Source organism: Oncorhynchus kisutch, linkage group LG19, assembly GCF_002021735.2.
Source record: "Oncorhynchus kisutch isolate 150728-3 linkage group LG19, Okis_V2, whole genome shotgun sequence".
Classification (NCBI taxonomy): domain Eukaryota; kingdom Metazoa; phylum Chordata; class Actinopteri; order Salmoniformes; family Salmonidae; genus Oncorhynchus; species Oncorhynchus kisutch.
Window position 1 is genome coordinate 9,314,539 of NC_034192.2, and position 24,028 is coordinate 9,338,566.

Sequence of the window (24,028 nt, forward strand, 5' to 3'; positions counted from 1 at the left end):
TAAATCTCCCAGGATTCAATGCGAGTAGTTCTCTGCAGGATAGCTCGTTTTGTCAAGGTGTCGAGTTCAAGAGGTAAGCAACGATCGAAACAGTGCATATTATTATCGCTAAAGTAAGTGGTAGCATTCTAAATTGTGCCCAAGAGCTAGCTTGGTAACTGATTTGACGTTGTTCAGTGACCAGTTGTTAGCACGCAAGCTAACTATCTAGTTGGCTAGAACCGTGGGAGTTAAAGCGCCACTTTCGAAAAGAGTGGCACTAGTTATTTCTCTAGATGACTGGCTAGTTACTGATGACAGCTTAGATATCTGTGTCTTTGCTATTTGTTTTTGTGCGACAGTGATCAGCAAAACACCGCTGTTATGCTATCAAGTATTAACGTTACTCACCACTGTCAGTACTTGCATAGTCCGGGTAAGACAGTCAGCTGAACTGTTTAGTGTGCAGTGCTGGGACTGTTTGTCTTTGCTGGATCGCCTTGCCTGTATTTAGTACGTCTGACATCCTGTCTTTTGTTCTTTGAGTAGCTAGCTACATTTTATCCAGGGTGGGTGGGGTGCTTGAGATGAGGCCAAGATGTCTAGTACAGTATTTGCAATCAAGCGTAATCATCCCTCCCTTGACCACGCGTATCCACAACAGAAAGTGGAGAAATCCCTTGAGACCGAGGCTGTGTAGTTACCTGAGCGGTTGACATTTGCACAAATAGCTGGGGAATTTAGAACTACCATGGTTACAACTGCAATTTGCCCCATCCCACCTGTCGTAACATCCTTTCAACATCAGTCTTTACCATGTCCGACCTGCAAACAGAGGAGAGCAGTGCCCGTCTCTTCCCTTTTGAAGTTGGTTCTGTTTCATGATTAATTTTGTTGAGCTAAAGCCTTTGTGGCTATCAAAAAGTGGATCGTGCTTTGATGTCAATCTTTCTTACTAATGATGTATTTGAAAAGGGATGGAGTGGATCAACCCACAGCTCTCGCTTTCCCTAACTTTATTCTTCTCTCTCGCTATATCCCTCCATCCAGTAGGGGCGAGATGAACCCCTCTGCCCTTTCTCAGTCTGCCCCCCTGCTCCCATGCCTGGACCCTGGGGGGGCGACATGGAGCTGCAGAAGATGCTGATCGATGAGCGGATGAGATGTGAGAACCACAGGATCAACTACCAGACTCTCAAGGCTGAACATACCAGGTTGTAACCTGGGAGAAGTGTGTGTAATACCATAATACTGATAGGTTGTGATGTGTTCACACTTAGTCTATAGAAAATGCAACTACTGACCTATGACTACTGTAGTGTATCTTTGTGTATGGCAGTGTTTCTGTCTTCTGTGCCAGTGTGTACAGCAGTCGGTTTGTTTTGTAAGGTGCTGACCCCCCAGCGGCTGGAGCTGTTGAGGGCCCAGGTGCAGCAGGAGATGGAGGGGACTGTCAGAGAGCGCTTCAACAAACTGGAGGGGGTGAGCCTCACGCCCCAGAACACTTCTGTCTGTTCTCTAATGCTATTTACTGATTTCTAATGCTATTTACTGTTCTCTAATGCTATTTACTGTTCTCTAATGCTATTTACTGTTCTCTAATGCTATTTACTGTTCTCTAATGCTATTTACTGTTCTCTAATGCTATTTACTGTTCTCTAATGCTATTTACTGTTCTCTAATGCTATTTACTGTTCTCTAATGCTATTTACTGTTCTCTAATGCTATTTACTGTTCTCTAATGCTATTTACTGATCTCTAATGCTTCGGACTACGTTTAACCACCTCCGGGCTGCCTCAGCTTCTGTTTTTTTAATGCTTTGTACTGCTTCTATCCAGCCTTGGTTGCTTTGGATAGCTTTTAACTTACAGTGCCTTGCGAAAGTATTCGGCCCCCTTGAACTTTGCGATCTTTTGCCACATTTCAGGCTTCAAACATAAAGATATAAAACTGTATTTTTTTGTGAAGAATCAACAACAAGTGGGACACAATCATGAAGTGGAACGAAATTTCAAACTTTTTTAACAAATCAAAAACTGAAAAATTGGGCGTGCAAAATTATTCAGCCCCCTTAAGTTAATACTTTGTAGCGCCACCTTTTGCTGCGATTACAGCTGTAAGTCGCTTGGGGTATGTCTCTATCAGTTTTGCACATCGAGAGACTGACATTTTTTCCCATTCCTCCTTGCAAAACAGCTCGAGCTCAGTGAGGTTGGATGGAGAGCATTTGTGAACAGCAGTTTTCAGTTCTTTCCACAGATTCTCGATTGGATTCAGGTCTGGACTTTGACTTGGCCATTCTAACACCTGGATATGTTTATTTTTGAACCATTCCATTGTAGATTTTGCTTTATGTTTTGGATCATTGTCTTGTTGGAAGACAAATCTCCGTCCCAGTCTCAGGTCTTTTGCAGACTCCATCAGGTTTTCTTCCAGAATGGTCCTGTATTTGGCTCCATCCATCTTCCCATCAATTTTAACAATCTTCCTTGTCCCTGCTGAAGAAAAGCAGGCCCAAACCATGATGATGCCACCACCATGTTTGACAGTGGAGATGGTGTGTTCAGGGTGATGAGCTGTGTTGCTTTTACGCCAAACATAACGTTTTGCATTGTTGCCAAAAAGTTCCAATTTTGGTTTCATCTGACCAGAGCACCTTCTTCCACATGTTTGGTGTGTCTCCCAGGTGGCTTGTGGCAAACTTTAGACAACACTTTTTATGGATATCTTTAAGAAATGGCTTTCTTCTTGCCACTCTTCCATAAAGGCCAGATTTGTGCAATATACGACTGATTGTTGTCCTATGGACAGAGTCTCCCACCTTAGCTGTAGATCTCTGCAGTTCATCCAGAGTGATCATGGGCCTCTTGGCTGCATCTCTGATCAGTCTTCTCCTTGTATGAGCTGAAAGTTTAGAGGGACGGCCAGGTCTTGGTAGATTCGCAGTGATCTGATACTCCTTCCATTTCAATATTATCGCTTGCACAGTGCTCCTTGAGATGTTTAAAGCTTGGGAAATCTTTTTGTATCCAAATCCGGCTTTAAACTTCTTCACAACAGTATCTCGGACCTGCCTGGTGTGTTCCTTGTTCTTCATGATGCTCTCTGCGCTTTTAACGGACCTCTGAGACTATCAGTGCAGGTGCATTTTTACGGCGACTTGATTCCACACAGGTGGATTGTATTTATTATCATTAGTCATTTAGGTCAACATTGGATCATTTAGAGGTCCTCACTGAACTTCTGGAGAGAGTTTGCTGCACTGAAAGTAAAGGGGCTGAATAATTTTGCACGCCCAATTTTTCAGTTTTTGATTTGTTAAAAAAGTTTGAAATATCCAATAAATGTCGTTCCACTTCATGATTGTATCCCACTTGTTGTTGATTCTTCACAAAAAAATACAGTTTTATATCTTTGTTTGAAGCCTGAAATGTGGCAAAAGGTCGCAAAGTTCAAGGGGGCTGAATACTTTCGCAAGGCACTGTATTCTCTCACTTTAGTTCCACCGTGCTCTCGAACTGTCACAGCTGTAACTGCTATCTTCACAGCAACTGCGTGAGAACTAAGTGTTGAATGTTTTTGAGGGCAGGGATGGGTGGGCCATCACACTTAAACGGTCAGATTATTGAGAATGAAAAAACAGTACATCCTTTCAAATTCGACTTTCTCTGTTTCTGTTTCTCCTCCTTGACTCTAACCTTCTCTGTTCCTTGCAGGAGACTGAGGAGTACAGGTCTGAGTATAACAAGCTGCGGTATGACTACACCTTCCTGAAGTCTGAGTTTGACCACCAGAGAGAGGAGAGCGCTCGCATACGGGAGGAGAAGAAGATCCGCTTTGATGCTGAGGTGTGTGTGAGACATAACGTTTTTAATGTGAGGTCTGATACAGTATGTTTGTCTTTTGATATACACTACATGACCAAAAGTATGTGGACACCTGCTTGTTGAACCATCTCATTCCAAACTCATGCGCATTAATATGGAGTTGGTCCCCCCTTTGCTGCTATAACAGCCTCCACTCTTCTGGGAAGGCTTCCCACTAGCTGTTGGAACATTGCCGCAGGGACTTGCATCCATTCAGCCACAAAAGCATTAGTGAGGTCAGGCACTGATGTTGGGCGATTAGGCCTGGCTCGCAGTCTGCGTTCCAATTCATCCCAAAGGTGTTCGATGGGGTTGAGGTCAAGGCTCTGTGCAGGCCAGGCCAGTTCTTTCACACCGATCTCAACAAATCATTTCTGTATGGATCTCACTTTGTGCACAGGGGCATTGTCATTCTGAAACAAGAAATGGCCCGCCAAACTGTTGTCACAAAGTTGTAAGCACAGAATCATCTAGAATGTCATTGTATGCTGTAGCATTAGGGGCCTAGCCCGAACCATGAAAACAGCCCCCAGACCATTATTCCTCCTCCATCAAACGTTTACAGTTGGCACTATGCATTGGGGCAGGTAGCGTTCTCTTGGCATCCTCCAAACCCAAATTAGTCCGTCAGACTGCCAGATGGTGAAGCATGATATTTCACTCCAGAGAACGTGTTTCCACTGCTCCAGAGTCCAATGGCGGCGAGCTTTACACCACTCCAGCCGACGCTTGGCATTGCGCATGGTGATGTTAGGATTGTGTGCGTCTGCTCGGATGTGGAAACTCATTTTATGAAGCTCCCGATGAACAGTTCTTGTGCTGACATTGCTTCCAGAGGCAGTTTGGAACTCAGTGGTGAGTGTTGCAACTGAGGACAGACGTTCTTTTACGCAGTCCTGTTCTGTGAGCTTGTGACCTACCGCTTCGCAGCTGAGCCGTTCCTGCTGAGCTGCTCCTAGATGTTTCCACTTCACAATAACATCACTTACGGTTTACCGGGGCAGCTCAAGCAGGGCAGTAATTTGATGAACTGACTTGTTGGAAAGGTGGCATCCTATGGCGGTGCCACGTTGAAAGTCACTGATGTCTTCGGTAAGGCAAATTTATTGCCAATGTTTGCATGGTTGTGTGCTCGATTTTATACGCCTTTCAGCAACTAGTTTGGCTGAAACAGCCAATTCCACTCATTTTAAGGGGTGTCCAAATACACAAAAAGTATGTATAGACATTGCTCTTCTGATATGTTGTGTGTTCAGGTTTCACGTCTGGAAAGGGACAGAGCGGAGCTGATGGCCCAGTATCAGGGCACAGACCTGTCGAGAGACTGTAAACGCATTGAGTCTCTCCTGAGAGAGAAGGCCCAGCTCTACCTGCGTCTGAAGGGCCTGGAGGCTGACGTGGCTGAGCTCCGGGCCCAGAGGGACAACTCTGGTCAGCAAGCCGAGAACGTGCAGCACATCCAGGTCCGCCAGTTCGCAGAATCCCAGGCTGCAGCCAAGTCACTGGAGGTAAGAAACTTGTGGTCTCTGTCTGTCAATCTTGAACTGTTATTGTCACTATGAATATTAAGCTACATGATGAAATATATCTGTTGGAGTAAGTCCTAACTTAGGTAGAATGACTACTGTGTGCTTGGTTTGATTTGTGGAATAATTCATAATTTGATTGTGTTTTAGGCAGAGAGGCTGTCACTGCGTCTGCAGTCGGAGTGTCTGGGGAGGGAGTTGCAGCTGAGTCATGAACAGAACATCCAGCTGACCGGCAGACTACACAAGGCTGAGCGAGAGGTCAACACTCTCACCAGCCAGGTAAGTACCTATGTGATCCTTAATCTCTAACCCCAGAGATCATCAGCTGTATTTCTAAATAGCAGATGCTCTTATCCAGATCGACTTACAGTCCCCACCATAACCCCTTATATCAATAGGTTGCTGTGTGCTCATGCCAGTTTCTCTGTTTCTTTCAGATGGAGGGCGAGGCACTCACAAGCTGGAGGTGGCCAATGTGAAGCCAGAGTGTGCCAGGTCTAGAGGGGAAGTGGAGAGTGAGAGCGATGCACTACAGGGCCAAATGGAAGGAAGCTCCGCAAATAACCTCTGTGTTTTGATCATACATGTACTGCACATCACTCTCATTTTAGTCAGCAAACTTAACTCTTTCCTTCCAGTCGCTCTCCTTTTGACTCCAACTTTTTCTCTCTTTCTTCCCCCCCCTCCATCCTTTCTTCTCTGGCTGTCTGTCAGGTATGCAGTCTGATGTGGAGGTGTTGAAGGGGACGGTGGAGAGACATAAGGAGGTGCTGGCTGAGAGGGAGGGGGAACTCGCCCGGAGGGTACAGGCCGCTCGCGACGAGGAGTTCCACAAAACAGCCACCGTGCACGAGGAGAAGTTAGGCTCGCTCTCTCTCACACACAGTGTCTCAGATTACTTTGATGAAGTTGTGTAAATCGATCTTGTGTGTGTCACGGGAGGTTGGTGGTGCCTTATTTGGGGAGGGTGGGCTCGTGGTAATGGCTGGAGTGGAATAGTATAAAACACATGGTTTCCAGGCATTTGATGCCATTCCATAAGCCGTCCTCCCCTCAGCAGCCTCCACTGGTGTGCGTGTGTATATAATGAGTGTGTGTTCAGGTTGGTGCTGGAGGATCGTCTGGCTGAGCTGGAGCAGCAGAGGGCGCTATAGGATGCTGCTGGCCACACCCAGAAAGGAGTGTGAGGATTGTCTCCATGGCGCCCAGCTGGGGGAGGAGTCTGCCCGTAAGGAATTGAAAAACCTCAGGTTAGTAAGAGGTGTTGCTTTACCTGTGTATAGTATGCATTACTAATATATTTCATATAAATGTGTGTTAATGACCCTGTGTATGTTGCGTGTGTCAGGACTAAACTGCAGGAGCAGGGCTCTCAGCTGGAGGAAATGGAGACACAGAAGACATATTGCTGATCTGAGACGGGTACTAAACTGCCTGAGGCTCAGCGCCTGACTAACATTCAGTTTATTGCCCTTTCAACATTGATTGGCTGATGTAAATGCCCTATGTTAAAGTTAATGTCCAAACAACATTGAGTTGACCACGTGCCCGTCCCTCCCTCTCACAGCAGAACCAGGAGCTGGGGTTACAGCGTCCCACTCCGAGGCTGAGCTTCTGGAGTCCAACCAGTGTCTGAGGGAAACCCTGGAGAGGGCCCGGGAGGACCTGATGAGCCCCGCTCACAAGCTGAGAGGACCCAACACGAAGCCGAGCGGTACACTGCTTCACCTTTATACTGTGGTCTGTATACTGTATAGATATGCTGTCTATGAGGAGGAATGGAACTGTTATAAATTCTACTGTTGGAACCATCAAGTGGTTTCTATTCTAACCCTCTCTCTCTGCAGATTGGTGGAGGAGCGTCGTGTGGAGGGGTTCGAGGAGAAACAAACTGCAGGAGAGGGATGCAGAGCTGCAGGAGAAGTACGGCCTGGCCAAGGAGAAACTACAGAGAACTACTCTTTCTTTCTCGAGGAACAGCAGCACCAGAGAGGGTTGTCGGAGGCTGGAGGAGGCAGCCTGTACTCTGACCCCCCCCCCCCCCCAGAGAGTGAGCGTGGCCTTCACTGTAGGGTTTTACTCCCTAGAAGTGATGTTTTAAATTAATAAATGAGCTCAAATATTTTGTGAAAAACATTTTGATTTTATTGGCACAAAACATATCAAATGAAAAGAGAAAGAACTACATGGATTCAATGTTTACATGCCTTGGTGAGTAACGGTGCTGGAGTCCTTCCATGCCTTGACTGTTGCCTATGTAAAGAATGATATCAATGGCCAACCAGGGACTTCCTCAGAGTTTATTTGACTGCTGTGAGATTTGTATCAAGTGTTTACACTAAAGCCATCACTCTGAAACTTTAAGTGTGATAGTCCCAAAGGCATTTTTGTTAAAGGTTGGTTTCACAACATTTGTAAAACTTTTTTTGTAATGTGTGATTGAATTTGCAATTCATATAAAAATGTTTATGCTTTACTGAGGTCGTGTACATATTTGTTCTGAGCTTTACTTGTGAGAACCATTTAACACCACAACCTAATTGTTATGCTGATGTTACGGTTGTGCCTTGTCACTTACAAAAGCTTTCCTATTCTGTTCAACATACCTTGTCAATTGAAACTTATCCTCAATACTGGCACAACTAAACTAATGGCGTTTTCTAATGCAAGAAATAGACCTCAACCTTTCACCTATTACTACCCGTCAGGGCAAGGAGATTGAGGTTGTAACCTCATATCTTGATGGCCTCTTTAAATTGCATATTCAACAACTGAAATTGGGATTTTATTTTAGGAATAAGGCCTGTTTTTCTTTTGAAGCCAGGAGGAGGCTAGTATCAGTTACATTTATGCCTTTACTAGACTGTGGGGATATTTTATGAATGCTTCCGCTCAGTGTTTGAGATCAATTAACACCCTTTACCATGGCACTTTGAGATTTATTTTAAACTGCAAAACTCTTACACACCACTGTACTTTGTATACCATGGTTGGCTGGCCTTCTCTAGTCGCTCAGTCACTGGTATACTTTTATTTACAAAGAACATTTTATTTGGGCATTTTTATTGTTCAGAAATGTGGTGGGTACTCTCTTTGTTCGCTGGACTTTATCCTGCTTACTGTTCCAAATGTCCAAACTGAATTTGGTAAAAGGGTTTTTATGTACTCTGCTCCGTCTTGGAACGCCTTACAAAATACTTTTAAACTGGAAGAACTTCTCCCGATTGGTGTTTTTAAATCCACAGATGAAGGATTTTGAGGCTGATTCCCTGACCTGTCAATGTTTTTAATTTGCTGTTTTATACTCTTGTGAATTCAATGGATTACTTAGATTCAATGGTTTTTACAAATTACTGTCTAATTTGTAATGACTCGGTGCAGCCTATCTTGGCCAGGGCGCTCTTGAAAAAGAGATTTTAATCTCAATGAGCCCTTCCTGGTTAAATAAAGGTTAAATAAATGTAAAAAAAAATCTTTTGTCTTTCGGTTGAGGAAACAAAAGTCCCAGCTTCAGAATAAGAGTATACTGCTTCTGGGTAAATGTCTAGCTGGAATGTGACCTAATTCATGCGATCATTTGGTTCATCCCAGTAATCTGAAACGCCTCCCTCTTTTATTCTTTAATTGTAAATCCCTATGTAGTCTCCTGACATATTCGTTTTTAGAACAGCTTTCTGGCCTTCAGCATTTCGAAGGGGAGGGAGTGAGCTCAGTTTCACGAACCGTTGAGGCTATCAAACAGGTTCTTCACGTGCTGCAGTTGCTCCTTCAATTCCACGGGTGCGCCGTTCTGATTCAGCTTCAGTTTAATCTGCCAGGGAAACACCACACACATCCAATTTTTGTTTACAAGTGGGCAAAAAAAAAGGCCAGCTCGTGGCCATAAACTTCAGACCTCAGTCAGTAGCAATATGCCACAAAGGGGGAATTATCATTCCACACTAAGTCTTGGCATGAGCTTAAACTAAATATTTGACACAGGTATGGCCAGCTGCCATTGTAGAGCTCAAAACAGTCAACAGATCATTACAAAATGAAGACCTGAAAACAGCCTGACCACCACCCCACAGAGAAGTGGTATGGGCTGTGTTTTATCTTCTGCCTTGCCACTGCAGGTCTCATTTCCCAACATCTCAGCTTTGTGCCAGTCAGCTTTAAAGTTACACAATGATCATGTCATGTTGGCCAGCTTTTTCAAGATGTTTAGTTCTGGTTGAAGTGATTAGACCGTGCATGGGAACTGTGAAGGTTGTGGGAAAAATGATGAATGCATATTAAGGGGAGATTGTGGGTGGTGAGACTACTAAAGGGGAGGGCGAAAAAGACGGACAGACACTTTACCTCATCAAAGTACCGCTGCATGTATTTGTAGAGCTCACAGAGGGCAGCAGATTCATTGAATTCGTTTTCATGTTTCTAATGAAACAGAAATATAAATGTAATGTCCGTAAAGCACAATATCAAAATGATGATTTATTTGAAAAATGAACAACTAGAGGGGAGGTACCTTTGACTCCTCAAGCAGGAACTCCTTGAACTCAGAGCTGTTGATTGGTGGCTGGTCCCTGACCTGCTTGTAGTAGGCCCTCACTTCCTGCTTGTACTGGGAGATATCTTTGGCATAGAGCAGTTTATTGGTTGGGTCATGCTGGAACAGAGAGAGGGTAGAAGAGTCATGTCAAATCTAGGTGATGTATTGTCAATGCCAGGTATTCTAAAGAGGCCTGCAAGTTATGAGACAGTCTGTGGCTTGGATTTTGTTTTACATCTATGTGCTCGATTCAATCAGATTTGCGCTAGCCGACAGTGTAGGAGGTGGAACAGTGGAAGAGCTGTCAAATCCATAGATGGCTACTGGCATTATACCTATCGCTGCTAGTGCTGAGCGTTTAACTGACATTTGTTCTTTTTCATTTTTTTAAACAACTAATGGATTGACGCTGGTTCAATTAATTTGAATTCCATTTTTTTTTTCTCTGTGAGCTCAATGCGCAGTGTTGGGAGTTGTAGTTTCCAACAAGCCAATATTCTACATATGTTACCACAAAAAAACATGGTAATTAACTAGAATGACCATAATCCACTGTGTTCCTACTTGGCCTATGTAGGACAGACACAGAAAGGGAGAGAAGAGACAAGCAATGTTGCCTAAAATTCTTTGGGTCACTGAGCAAATTTTTAGGTCTTGTGAGTGGAAACTTGTGAGAATTATTTCAATAGGCTATTTGAGCATAATGTAGACCTACCAACAAAACCAATGGAGCAAATCCCATAACATTTTAACATGGAAATAGCTTTTGATTTTTATGATACAGCCTAATATGTGGTGTTCAATTCAGGCCTACATTGCATTAGACTTAAAAATATATTTTACATTATGAAGGGCTTGACATTAATTATTTTTTAGTCTGTAACACTATGGGCCAAATAGGTGACTGTAAATTGTATGATGCAATAAACCCCTTTACAAAACAGAGAATTAGATCATGTAGACTACCCCTCTGACTACTAGCTTATTTGCATATTCATGCCTGTCTCAAAATACAACACTGGCCCTTTAATTAAAACATAAGCTTTTTACCAACTTGCTTTATAAAAGACAACTTGAAATGTAGCCCACACGTTTGTGCTCTTGTAGGAAGAAGTTCTACAATCTATAACTGGGCTAGTAACTCGCTAACTAGCAAAGAATATCAACAAATGTTCACATGAGCGGCTCTGAAGTGATCTGAAAAGCGCATTCATTCACTAGCGGGTGACTGAAGGACCCCTAGTGGGCAACCCACCAATATAATTCTACTCCGTTGCGCTCTGCCTACAACAAAATCACAGCCTCAATCTTGCAAAGTTAGATTTGTTTTGTTTCATTGTAAAGGGGCTGATATAATGTTGATTCAATCACAGAATTTTTTTTTTTTATCTATATAGCGCAAACTAATGGGGTGAACTCAGTGAAGTTCAATCTCTTGCGTCTCCGCGCGGCGGCCTGACATTTCTGTGAGGCAGTCCTGGAGGATGTGCGGGCCTAGCTCGTGCAGTTTAGAGGGAACATTGGAGACAAGACGCTCGAGGTATCTCTACCTGAAAATGCATGATCTAAGTAATATTTTATTAAAGTAATGTGAATAAATTATGGTTAAAAAGTGATAAGCAGTAATGGGCAGTCACTGCCATCATGGCCATTTGATTGTTTTATTCTGTGTTACAGCATTACCATCGTGCATTTCATGTTTTTTTTAAATATTTGAAATCGAAAACTGATAATCGAACTGAAACTACCTCAAAAAGCACAAATCCCTCATCACTATTGGATTTGACTCACTAACCAGCATAGTCCTCATAAGGCAACCATGCCCAGGAGCTGGCACCTAGGTTCAAACGTACAATCCTGTCCTTATGGGGCGAGATTCTTGCACCAGAGCCACAAACTCAACATGTATTACACCTCTTTGTTTATTTGACTTTGACAGTTGCAGACACATACAATAAACCTCTTTGCTGCAAGGCAGGGATTTAACCATGGGAATTGTGGAAACGTACACAAAAGCACAATAAATTAACTTCGAACCTAAAACATCTCAGGTCCAAAGCAGGAATTGAACCACCAACTCTTTTTCCATATTTGACATTGAGATTAGCAGAAACTGACACAGAAGCACAAGAGATGAGGTGTGTTAGTCATTATATTCTGTGATGTCTCGGTCATGTCCCCACCTTGCCCAACTGTTTCTCAGCCAGGGAGAAGGAGTCCATGAAGGCCTGGGCAATGACGGACAGACAGCCGTCCAGAGGCGGGGTCTTCTCCATGTCGAACACAAACTGGGGGTTCTTCAGGATGTTCACCCAGAACCGCAGGGGCAGGCTGGGAAGGAGCAGGACAGAGGAACATTCAAACATTCTATCACTATCCCAATACAGTGAGTAGTGGATTGAGTATTGAATGAGTAGATACAAGAAAGATGGATTCTACTATAAACATACTCAAACAGGTGTACCACCAGGGTCATATTCATTAGGCACCAAATGGGAGAAAACACTGAAAAATGGAGGGACTATTGAACTTGTCCAATAAAAGGCTCATATTCATTTTCCATTGCAAAATGTTTTGCTATGGTGTGACCTAATGAATATGACCCAGATGAACACATACCTGTTGGTTTTCCAGATGTGTAGTACATCTGGATCGTTGATCCTCTTGCTCTCTCCCTGGGCATCCAGGAAGTCAAAGAAGTACTTGATGGCAGGTGGGGCTTTGAGGTTAGGGGTTCCCCAGATGGTTCTGAACAGGTTTTCCACAAACGAATGCACAGCGACCTGAGAGAGGAGGAAGTGAGAATTGGAGGTGTACCTGTGGATGTATTTCAAGGCCTAACTTCAAACTCAGTGCCTCTTTTGATTTTCCCTTTTTCATGGGAAAATCAAAAGAAATCAGCCAAGACTTCAGAAAAAAATTGTAGACCTCGACAAGTCTGGTTCATCCTTGGGAGCAATTTCCAAATGCCTGAAGGTACCACGTTCATCTGAACTAACAATAGTACGCAAATATATACAGCATGGAACCACGCTGCCGTCATACCACTCAGGAAGAAGACACATTATCTCCTAGAGATGAACGAACTTTGGTGCAAAAAGTGCAAATCATTCCCAGAACAGCAAAGGACCTTGTGAAGTTGCTGGAGGAAACAGGTACAAAAGTATTTATATCCACAGTAAAACAAGTCCTATGTCAACATAACCTGAAAGGACGCTCTGCAAGGTAGAAGCCACTGCTCCAAAACCGCCATACTACGGTTTGCAACTGCACATGGGGACAAATATCGTACTTTTTGGAGAAATGTCCTCTGGTCTGATGAAACAAAAATAGAACTGTTTGACCATAATGACCATCGTTATGTTTGGAGGAAAAAGGGGGAGGCTTGAAAGCCGAAGAACACCATCCCAACCGTGAAGCACGGGGGTGGCAGCTGCAGGAGGGACTGGTGCACTACACAAAATAGCTGGTATCATGAGGTAGGAAAAATATGTGGATATGTTGAAGCAACATCTCAAGACATCAGTCAGGAAGTTAAAGCTCGATTGCAAATGGGTCTTCCAAATGGACAATGACCCCAAGCATACCTCCAAAGTTGTGGCAAAATGGCTTAAGGACAATAAAGTCAAGATATTGAGTGGCCATCACAAAGCCCTGACCTAAATCCTATAGAAAATGTGTGGGCAAAACTGAAAAAGCATGTGCGAGCAAGGAGGCCTACAAACCTGACTCAGTTACACCAGCTCTGTCAGGAGTAATGGCCAAAATTCACCCAACTTATTGTGGGAAGCTTGTGGAAGGCTACTTGAAACATTTGACCCAAGTTAAACAATTTAAAGGCAATGCTACCGAATACTAATTGAGTGTATGTAAACTTCTGACCCACTGGGAATGTGATGAAAGAAATAAAAGCTGAAATAATTTACTATTATTCTGGCATTTCACATTCTTAAAATAAAGTGTTGCTCCTAACTGACCTAAAACAGGGGATTTTTACTAGGATTAATTGTCAGGAATTGTGAAAAACTGAGTTTAAATGTATTTGGCTAAGGTGTATGTAAACTTCCGACTTCAACCAGATTTGTCGCAAAGTGAATACGGGACCAGGAAGTATGGCCTCAGTGAGGATGCTGACTAAGGAAATTAACAAATAGTTGTTTGATGTACTGATGGAAAAGTGTTCTCATATGATCCTTATTTAGTATTTGTCAAGAGCTACAGTTTTGATCCCCTATTGTAAATGTCTTTCAAACTTCCCTCACACTGAAACCACACTGACAACTCCAAGCAAGCAACTTTAGTACCTATCCACTTTTTTATAAAGCAATGTTCATAAGGTAAATGAGACAAGGGAAGGGAACTGTTAGATAGTCACTGTGTATGCTGGATCACATGTAACTGAAGAGTCTAGACTTCTCCATCTTTCAGTTAACCATTTATCAGAGCACAGTGGCAGGTTGAAAGGGGTTGGTTAACAGTGAGTTCCTCTTGCCTTGGTGGACAGCAGCTTGGTGAGGTACACTTCCTTCAGTTTCAGCTTCTTCCGCTCAGGGTTCTTCTTTTGGTCCTGGTCAATGTCAGGGTCAATCTGGAGTCAAAGAGCACTGTTAATCAATCAGATCAAATGCATATGAGGGACATTCAATTCAGAGGTCATGTTGCCACTTACCAGATGGAAGTACTTAGTGGAGTAGTTCTGATTGTCTGTGACAAATACACAACAACAGGTCACCACGGATGACTAAATAGCAGACAATTGTGCTAAATAGCTTCCTGGTTTCTGTTAGTGTTTTAAATAAGCTGACACGGTTAAGTGGTTTTGAATCTCACTTGTTTCATATCTGCCATAAAACAATTTTAGAAAGAGGCGGCGTGTAAATGTGGAGCAACACATGTCTATTTTCAACTTCAACTTGCTGAGGTATGTTTATTTTGTTGGTTGTTTATGATTGTGTTTTGTATTATTTGTGTGCTTCTCTGTGTATTTGTTATGCGCCCATGCTGCCTTGATTGAGTAATTGTTTGTCACGCAGGGCTCCCTTGTCAAGAGACCTTTGTCTCAATGGGACTCCACCCGGCCAAAATAAAAAGTTTCAATAAACAAATCCAATAAATAAAAGATGGACTTTGACAAAAACCAATCGCAAAAGTTACTTTGTGCCCACGTGTGTGATAGTGTGATGAGCATTAACTATGAGCATGCGCTTGTGTGTGTGTGTGTGTGTGTGTGTGTGTGTGTGTGAATACTGTTGGTGTGTACAGTGTAGTCATTCACAAAAAAAGGTCCTTTATGTTATAGTTAGAAGTTTTGATTGCATGGCAATCTGTTGACACCCTTACCTTTCAGGCTGCTCTGAGGACTCAGACTGGGATGGGTCTTAGAGAGCACTTTGATGGACGCTCCGTCCGGTACCTATAGACACACTGAGTTAGAAGGTTGATAAATGCTGAGTTACCAGCTTCTCAACCATCTGGTAGACCTAAGACACAGTGGTGTCCTACAGAGAGGCTAATAACGTGTACATGAGTTCTAATCTAATTGTGGTCTGGTTTGGCGTTGTGACAGGAAGCTCAGTCCTACCAGCCAGGCTGCCTTGAATGGAGCTAGTACTGCTTTTTAGTAGCCTTGAAAACCAGGCTGCAGAATGAGAGCAGCAGAGGAGTACACTGTACTCAGTACTCTGATTCAATGTAAATGATGTTCTAGTCTAGTAAGACCCTCTACTTATTATGTGCTTATAAGATACCTGACGAATTTGGTGATGTGGTTTGGTGACGTTAAGCAAAAATTTGACAACTCAATCCGTCTAGGTCTCACAACTACTCAGGACTAGATTTTTTTGTAAATTTTTTAAAAACCTTTATTTAACTAGGCAAGTCAGTTAAGAACAAATTCTTATTTTCAATGACGACCTAGGAACAGTGGGTTAACTGCCTGTTCAGGGGCAGAATGACAGATTTGCACCTTGTCAGCTCGGGGATTCGAACTTGCAACCTTTCGATTACTAGTCCAACGCTAGATTAAATCCGGATCGCGGAAGATCCGCGTTATAGCGCGATTGAAATGGAAAGGTATTTTCCGATTGAGCCGACATATGCAGGGTTTACAGTGAATGCAGTCTCCGCAAACACAGGAACATTGCCTTAAATTTCAATTGCGCTCTAGAGCAGCTCTTCAGCGGTCCTGATGGAATTAGCCATTGAGTAGTATGACAGCTGCAAGGGATTGGACCTTTCATCTGCATTTTTGAAGTTTAGGCCTTCAACTACATGCTATTTCTTTTTATGTTTATCTGTCTTAGATGGTGATTTGAGATCGAGAGAAATATTGAACGTGAGATTAGGCTTTTTTTCCTGCATCAGGAAGCTTGGTAATATTCTCTAACCTTGTAATGTTTGAGTGTGTTGAGCATGGTCACTTCTCCTAGAACCGCTGAGCTGGCATCCACCTCCTTCAGTGGGACAAACCTTCCATCCTTCTCATACTCTGCAGAGTTCAAGAAACAGCGAGAAGTCATTATAATCAACATTTGAAAGCCATCCCTTTGAAAGAACGTATGATTGATCAAGATGTTTCATTTGAGGTACGCCTGCTTTTAGAGCCATAATTCAGTCACTCTTCAATTCTCTCCTAATGTCTTGGACACATGAGGTACTACAACTGACCGATGTGTATCTGTCGGAGAGGGGTGTTGTAGGGGAAGCCAAACTTGGTCTTGAAGGCCAGGAGGATCTTCTCCTTGACCTGCTCCACCGTGTCACAGTCCAGAGCATTGACCTCCAGAGGCTCACTGACCTCTCCGTCTGTTCCCACAGCAAACAGCACTTGCAGCCTCTGGGGGGGGGGGGGGGGGTTAGAAAATTAAACATGGAGATCTATTCATCAGTGTCACTAACCACTGAAGCTAACCTTCATTCCCACTATCTTTCTACTTGGGTCAGGGAAACCACACAGTTAGCTAAAGCTTTATGAAGCCTCATGTCTGTGTATATCACTTGATGGACTTCATACAATAAAACCTATACACTACAGGGATAGAATAGAGAGACTGAAGATATCTTGTGTGGTGTCGTCTCCTGCGATAATCTTACATCTAATTTCTCTGTTATAAGAAACCACTGAGCAACTGTCTCAGCAGGATTACCATATGGCTTAACCTGTGCTTATAAAGACTAGAGTCTGGGTCCATTTAGGCTCTGGTCCATTTTACTTCTAGACTCGTTTCTTAATTTAAAAGGGTTCATCTTTTGCTTCTGAGAGACTGAAACTGAGAAAATCTATGGCTTTTCCTGTCAACATTGCATGAGCGGCTGTCCCCATCTACAAACCACAGACCAAGAATAAAGTAAAAAGATAAATTTACACATATGGGCCTCGAGAATAGGCTGAATACAAACAGATAACTATGAAGACATGTTTTTGTTGAGGATCTTTGTACTTTTGAGGATCCATCTACTTTTGCCCCAACATACTGAGATATCTTTTCTAACAGACTAGCTCCTCTAACCACAACTTTTCTGGTAACAAACAAAACATGAAGGAGGAACTGCCAACTACCTCGATCACCACGCCCTAGATCCAGGAAGGGTGTGTGTGGCAGTGTGATGTGTATGTATGTGTGGCACTGTGATGTGTGTGTATGGCAGCCTGATGTGCATGTGTGTGTATGTGTGTGTGTGTGTGTGTGTGTGTGTGTGTGTGTGTGTGTGTGTGTGTGTGTGTGTGTGTGTGTGTGTGTGTGTACACACCATTGGACTGAAGTCCTGAGCCTGCCACAGTAACCAGTCTTCATTAAGTGTATAGAGAGCCTTTTCTGTGACTGAGTCCACTGGGCCTTTAGACATCTGCTGGGTCAGAGCACAAACCAGCAGGAAAAGAGGCTGGCCCACACTCTCCTGTTGGGACACACACAGCTCAGTTAAAACACACACAAACCGGTATTCACTTGTACAATTAGGTATAACTCATTAACATGCACTCATATGAAAAGTTACAAAAACAGACACTCGTTTACAGAGACACTAAACTCATGTGGAAATGTATGAGAGAAAAATAAAAATGTACTGTGAGCTGACCATAATGACATGGAGGGTTAGAAATACATACAACATGAATGAATAAGGCTTTGATAGAAGAAGCAAGAAAATGACCCTGAGGAAGCCGTAGAGACACACGGACTGACCCTGAGGAAGCCGTAGAGACAGACGGACTGACCCTGAGGAAGCCGTAGAGACAGATGGACATCCAGTTGGTGAGCAGCTTCTCTACGATGGACTCGGTGCGTCGCAGCATGAGTTTGGGCTGGGAGTTACTGGGCTGCTCCATCAGAGCCCTGAGTAGTTCCTCCATCACCTGGGTCATGTAGGGCAGGTCACCGTGGAGGGACACGGTCAGCAGGGAGGCCACCGCACACCTTGTAGGACACAACAAACATCAGACTTATGACATCTCTATTATCTGCTATACACACCAACCTGCTCATCCATAATGACTTAAACAACACCTAAATCATTTCCCCTGTACTATAAACAGTACCATAACCTTATGTCGTATATCGTATATTTTTTTATTTATTTTTTATTGTTATTTTTCTTTTTTTTATATATATATATATATATTTTTTTTAATTATTTTTTTAAAAATTATTATTATTATTATTATTATGTTTTCTTCTTGGGCCTCTATAACTATATCTATTGTTTTTATTTTTGTTGTTGTGTGATTTGGATTGATCCCCTCTACCACACGGAACCCCACTAATCTACTGACGGAGCGCAGGAGGTGGCTAACAACAGACCTCCATCCTATGCTAGCTTGCTACCGATGCCCTGGCTAGCTGTCTAAATCACCAACCAACCTCTCCACTCACCGGACCCTTTTGATCACTCGACTAAGTATGCCTCTCCTTAATGTCAATATGTCTTGTCCATTTCTGTTCTGGTTAGTGTTTATTGGCTTATTTCACTGTAGAGCCTCTAGTCCTGCTCACTATACCTTATCCAACCTATTAGTTCCACCACCCACACATGCAATGACATCTCCTGGTTTCAACGATGTTTCTAGAGACAATATCTCTCTCTTCATCACTCAATACCTAGGTTTACCTCCACTGTATTCACATCCTACCATACATTTGTCTGTACATTATACCTTGATGCTATTTTATCGCCCCCAGAAACCTCCTTTTACTCTATGTTCCAGACGTTCTAGACGACCAATTCTCATAGCTTTTAGCCGTACCCTTATTCTACTCCTCCTATGTTCCTCTGGCGATGTAGAGGTGAATCCAGGCCCTGCAGTGCCTAGCTCCACTCCTATTCCCCAGGCGCTCTCTTTTGACGACTTCTGTAACCGTAATAGCCTTGGTTTCATGCATGTTAACATTAGAAGCCTCCTCCCTAAGTTTGTTCTATTCACTGCTTTAGCACACTCTGCCAACCCGGATGTTCTAGCTGTGTCTGAATCCTGGCTTAGGAAGACCACCAAAAACTCAGACATTTTAATTCCAAACTACAACATTTTCAGACAAGATAGAACTGCCAAAGGGGGCGGTGTTGCAATCTACTGCAAAGATAGCCTGCAGAGTTCTGTCCTACTATCCAGGTCTGTACCCAAACAATTTGAACTTCTACTTTTAAAAATCCACCTCTCTAAAAACAAGTCTCTCACCGTTGCCGCCTGCTATAGACCACCCTCTGCCCCCAGCTGTGCTCTGGACACCATATGTGAACTGATTGCCCCCCATCTATCTTCAGAGCTCGTGCTGCTAGGCGACCTAAACTGGAACATGCTTAACACCCCAGCCATCCTACAATCTAAACTTGATGCCCTCAATCTCACACAAATAATCAATGAACCTACCAGGTACCTCCCCAAAGCCTTAAACACGGGCACCCTCATAGATATCATCCTAACCAACTTCCCCTCTAAATACACCTCTGCTGTCTTCAACCAAGATCTCAGCGATCACTGCCTCATTGCCTGCATCCGTAATGGGTCAGCGGTCAAACGACCTCCACTCATCATTGTAAAACGCTCCCTGAAACACTTCTGCGAGCAGGCCTTTCTAATCGACCTGGCCGGGGTATCCTGGAAGGATATTGATCTCATCCCGTCAGTAGAGGATGCCTGGATATTTTTTTAAAAATGCCTTCCTAACCATCTTAAATAAACATGCCCCATTTAAGAAATTTAGAACCAGGAACAGATATAGCCCTTGGTTCTCCCCAGACCTGACTGCCCTTAACCAACACAAAAACATCCTATGGCGTTCTGCATTAGCATCGAACAGCCCCCGTGATATGCAGCTGTTCAGGGAAGCTAGAAATCATTATACACAGGCAGTTAGAAAAGCCAAGGCTAGCTTTTTCAAGCAGAAATTTGCTTCCTGCAACACTAACTCAAAAAAGTTCTGGGACACTGTAAAGTCCATGGAGAATAAGAACACCTCCTCCCAGCTGCCCACTGCACTGAAGATAGGAAACACTGTCACCACTGATAAATCCACCATAATTGAGAATTTCAATAAGCATTTTTCTACGGCTGGCCATGCTTTCCACCTGGCTACTCCTACCCCGGACAACAGCACTGCACCCCCAACAGCAACTCGCCCAAGCCTTCCCCATTTCTCCTTCTCCCAAATCCATTCAGCTGATGTTCTGAAAGAGCTGCAAAATCTGGACCCCTACAAATCAGCCGGGCTAGACAATCTGGACCCTTTCTTTCTAAAATTATCTGCCGAAATTGTTGCCACCCCTATTACTAGCCTGTTCAACCTCTTTCGTGTCGTCTGAGATTCCCAAAGATTGGAAAGCAGCTGCGGTCATCCCCCTCTTCAAAGGGGGGGACACTCTTGACCCAAACTGCTACAGACCTATATCTATCCTACCGTGCCTTTCTAAGGTCTTCGAAAGCCAAGTCAACAAACAGATTACCGACCATTTCGAATCTCACCATACCTTCTCTGCTATGCAATCCGGTTTCAGAGCTGGTCATGGGTGCACCTCAGCCACGCTCAAGGTCCTAAACGATATCTTAACCGCCATCGATAAGAAACATTACTGTGCAGCCGTATTCATTGATCTGGCCAAGGCTTTCGACTCTGTCAATCACCATATCCTCATCGGCAGACTCGACAGCCTTGGTTTCTCAAATGATTGCCTCGCCTGGTTCACCAACTACTTCTCTGATAGAGTTCAGTGTGTCAAATCGGAGGGTCTGCTGTCCGGACCTCTGGCAGTCTCTATTGGGGTGCCACAGGGTTCAATTCTTGGACCGACTCTCTTCTCTGTACACATCAATGAGGTCGCTCTTGCTGCTGGTGAGTCCCTGATCCACCTCTACGCAGACGACACCATTCTGTATACTTCCGGCCCTTCTTTGGACACTGTGTTAACAACCCTCCAGGCAAGCTTCAATGCCATACAACTCTCCTTCCGTGGCCTCCAATTGCTCTTAAATACAAGTAAAACTAAATGCATGCTCTTCAACCGATCGCTACCTGCACCTACCCGCCTGTCCAACATCACTACTCTGGACGGCTCTGACTTAGAATACGTGGACAACTACAAATACTTAGGTGTCTGGTTAGACTGTAAACTCTCCTTCCAGACCCATATCAAACATCTCCAATCCAAAGTTAAATCTAGAATTGGCTTCCTATTTCGCAACAAAGCATCCTTCACTCATGCTGCCAAACATACCCTTGTAAAACTGACCATCCTACCAATCCTCGACTTTGGCGATGTCATTTACAAAATAGCCTCCAATACCCTACTCAGCAAATTGGATGCAGTCTATCACAGTGCAATCCGTTTTATCACCAAAGCCCCATATACTACCCACCATTGCGACCTGTACGCTCTCGTTGGCTGGCCCTCGCTTCATACTCGTCGCCAAACCCACTGGCTCCATGTCATCTACAAGACCCTGCTAGGTAAAGTCCCCCCTTATCTCAGCTCGCTGGTCACCATAGCATCTCCCACCTGTAGCACACGCTCCAGCAGGTATATCTCTCTAGTCACCCCCAAAACCAATTCTTTCTTTGGCCGCCTCTCCTTCCAGTTCTCTGCTGCCAATGACTGGAACGAACTACAAAAATCTCTGAAACTGGAAACACTTATCTCCCTCACTACCTTTAAGCACCAACTGTCAGAGCAGATCACAGATTACTGCACCTGTACATAGCCCACCTATAATTTAGCCCAAACAACTACCTCTTTCCCAACTGTATTTAATTTTTATTTATTTATTTATTTTGCTCCTTTGCACCCCATTATTTTTTTATTTCTACTTTGCACATTCTTCCATTGCAAAACTACCATTCCAGTATTTTACTTGCTATATTGTATTTACTTTGCCATCATGGCCTTTTTTGCCTTTACCTCCCTTCTCACCTCATTTGCTCACATTGTATATAGACTTGTTTATACTGCATTATTGACTGTATGTTTGTTTTTACTCCATGTGTAACTCTGTGTCGTTTTATCTGTCGAACTGCTTTGCTTTATCTTGGCCAGGTCGCAATTGTAAATGAGAACTTGTTCTCAACTTGCCTACCTGGTTAAATAAAGGTAAAAAAAAAATAAAAAATAATAATATCCTATACCCAAACCAGCTAAGTGACACTTGGCCTAAATTGTGTCCTGTCCTGTCCTCACTGACTCACTTCTCCTTGACGTTGAAATTCTTCTGCTCCTCCAGAGCGTGGACAAAGGAGGTGAGGAACACCTGATCCCGGATCAGTCTGGACAGGGCCTGGCAGCTCTCGTCTGGCTGCCCCTTCACCGCGTCCTGACCACAGGACAGATGTTAGCTACTTATGGAAATCTATTACATTTCCCTTCCAGTCATTGATAAAGTCATGGTATGGCAATCAGATGAGCAGATTTCACATACGGTTCAAATCAAATCTCACCTGGCCAATGTCTTTGATACAGGAGGTCATCACAGGTCCACCCTAATAGAAACAATAGGACAAACTATGAACATAAAAACACAACCTGTCTGTCCATTTAATACAACATTTCTTATCTTAAAGCAGACTGTATTAGGTATACTGCATTGACTCAGTTCTGTGTTCTGCTCCTACATACGTCAGGGAAGAAGATCCTGGAAGCAAAGTGCTTGTAGTCCAAGAAAGGGATGGCTCCAACGTTCTCAATTAAATCACACTTTTCCGTCTGCATATCCACAAATCCTAGAGAACAGAAGGGTAAGTAAGGGCGTTAGTTACACTTGCACCAAAAACAATGTGTGAATTGCATGTGGGTGGTAGTCATGGGCCTTTACTCTGTTAAATCCATTTTATGATGCCAATTTGGTGCATCAGTGAGTATGAGTGTGTGTGTGTGTCTGTGTGTGATTTAAGAATATAAATCAAGGTTGGTGTGTCCACGATGACTGACCTTGTCTGATGTCATTTCTGATGTCACACTCCAGCAGTTCCAGCTGCTTGTCCATTTGTGCTGCCATTTTCCTCTGTTTAATGTAGGAATACCACACTGCACCTGGTCAGGAGAGGACAAGAGCTTTATTTTCCTCACACACACACACACAAAACCTATGGGCCCTATTCAACCAAAACAGGTCTTTGTTGTTATTTAGTTTATTCATTCGACCATTCAAAAAAAAATATATATATATTTTTTTAAATACATGCACATGAAAAAAATTGAGGATAACACACAAAGTCTGGGACTTATTTCCATTGTGGTCCTCTTGAGACAAGATGGCTAGACAACATCGAACACAGTATGGCAGTGAAATAACATTTAACAAACAGAGAAGAACATCTCATCATTCCAGTTGCATCATAGGGGTGATTCTTATGGGCACAGAAGACAAACATATTTTTACTTTATGTTTAAAGCTGCCTAGAGAGGACATTGTTTTTATGGGAAGAGGCAACTCATTCCGTTCTGAGGCTCCAGTATACAAGAAAGTACCTTTCCCAGCATTACTCCTGAACCTGTATAGGCACACATCAGCAACACCTGATCTGGTGCTGTGATTGTGTGCATCCCTAACACGAGGAAAGTAGTCACTTAGATATCTGGGCACAGTTTCAGAACCCAGAACCAAATATTGCGTGCCAGCTACTTGATTGGACATTTACAGTCT

The 24,028-nt window shown here is 43.4% G+C and overlaps 1 protein-coding gene and 1 pseudogene across 5 annotated transcripts in view; one reads left to right on the forward strand and one right to left on the reverse strand.

Moving 5' to 3' along the window:
- LOC109864735 (centrosomal protein of 83 kDa-like) lies at positions 1–7,509 on the forward strand (annotated as a pseudogene).
- LOC109864578 (plexin-C1-like) overlaps positions 7,498–24,028 on the reverse strand; it is a 26,321-nt gene continuing 9,790 nt past the window's right edge. For 2 of the 5 annotated variants that reach the window (XM_031797612.1, XM_031797611.1), the window contains exons 15-30: positions 23,314–23,415; positions 23,002–23,105; positions 22,824–22,865; positions 22,575–22,699; positions 18,122–18,320; positions 17,656–17,802; positions 16,573–16,741; positions 16,293–16,393; positions 15,247–15,319; positions 14,576–14,610; positions 14,399–14,494; positions 12,526–12,689; positions 12,090–12,237; positions 9,883–10,023; positions 9,717–9,791; positions 7,498–9,186 (exon numbers count right to left, since the gene is read on the reverse strand). In XM_031797612.1, the coding sequence (XP_031653472.1) occupies positions 9,091–9,186; positions 9,717–9,791; positions 9,883–10,023; positions 12,090–12,237; positions 12,526–12,689; positions 14,399–14,494; positions 14,576–14,610; positions 15,247–15,319; positions 16,293–16,393; positions 16,573–16,741; positions 17,656–17,802; positions 18,122–18,320; positions 22,575–22,699; positions 22,824–22,865; positions 23,002–23,105; positions 23,314–23,415 (1,817 nt within the window). In that variant the 3' untranslated portion in view covers positions 7,498–9,090. Of the gene's footprint in view, positions 9,187–9,716; positions 9,792–9,882; positions 10,024–12,089; positions 12,238–12,525; positions 12,690–14,398; positions 14,511–14,575; positions 14,611–15,246; positions 15,320–16,292; positions 16,394–16,572; positions 16,742–17,655; positions 17,803–18,121; positions 18,321–22,574; positions 22,700–22,823; positions 22,866–23,001; positions 23,106–23,313; positions 23,416–24,028 lie in introns of those variants that run through there. The other 3 variants (XM_031797613.1, XR_004204209.1, XM_031797614.1) reach the window with 3 other exon arrangements.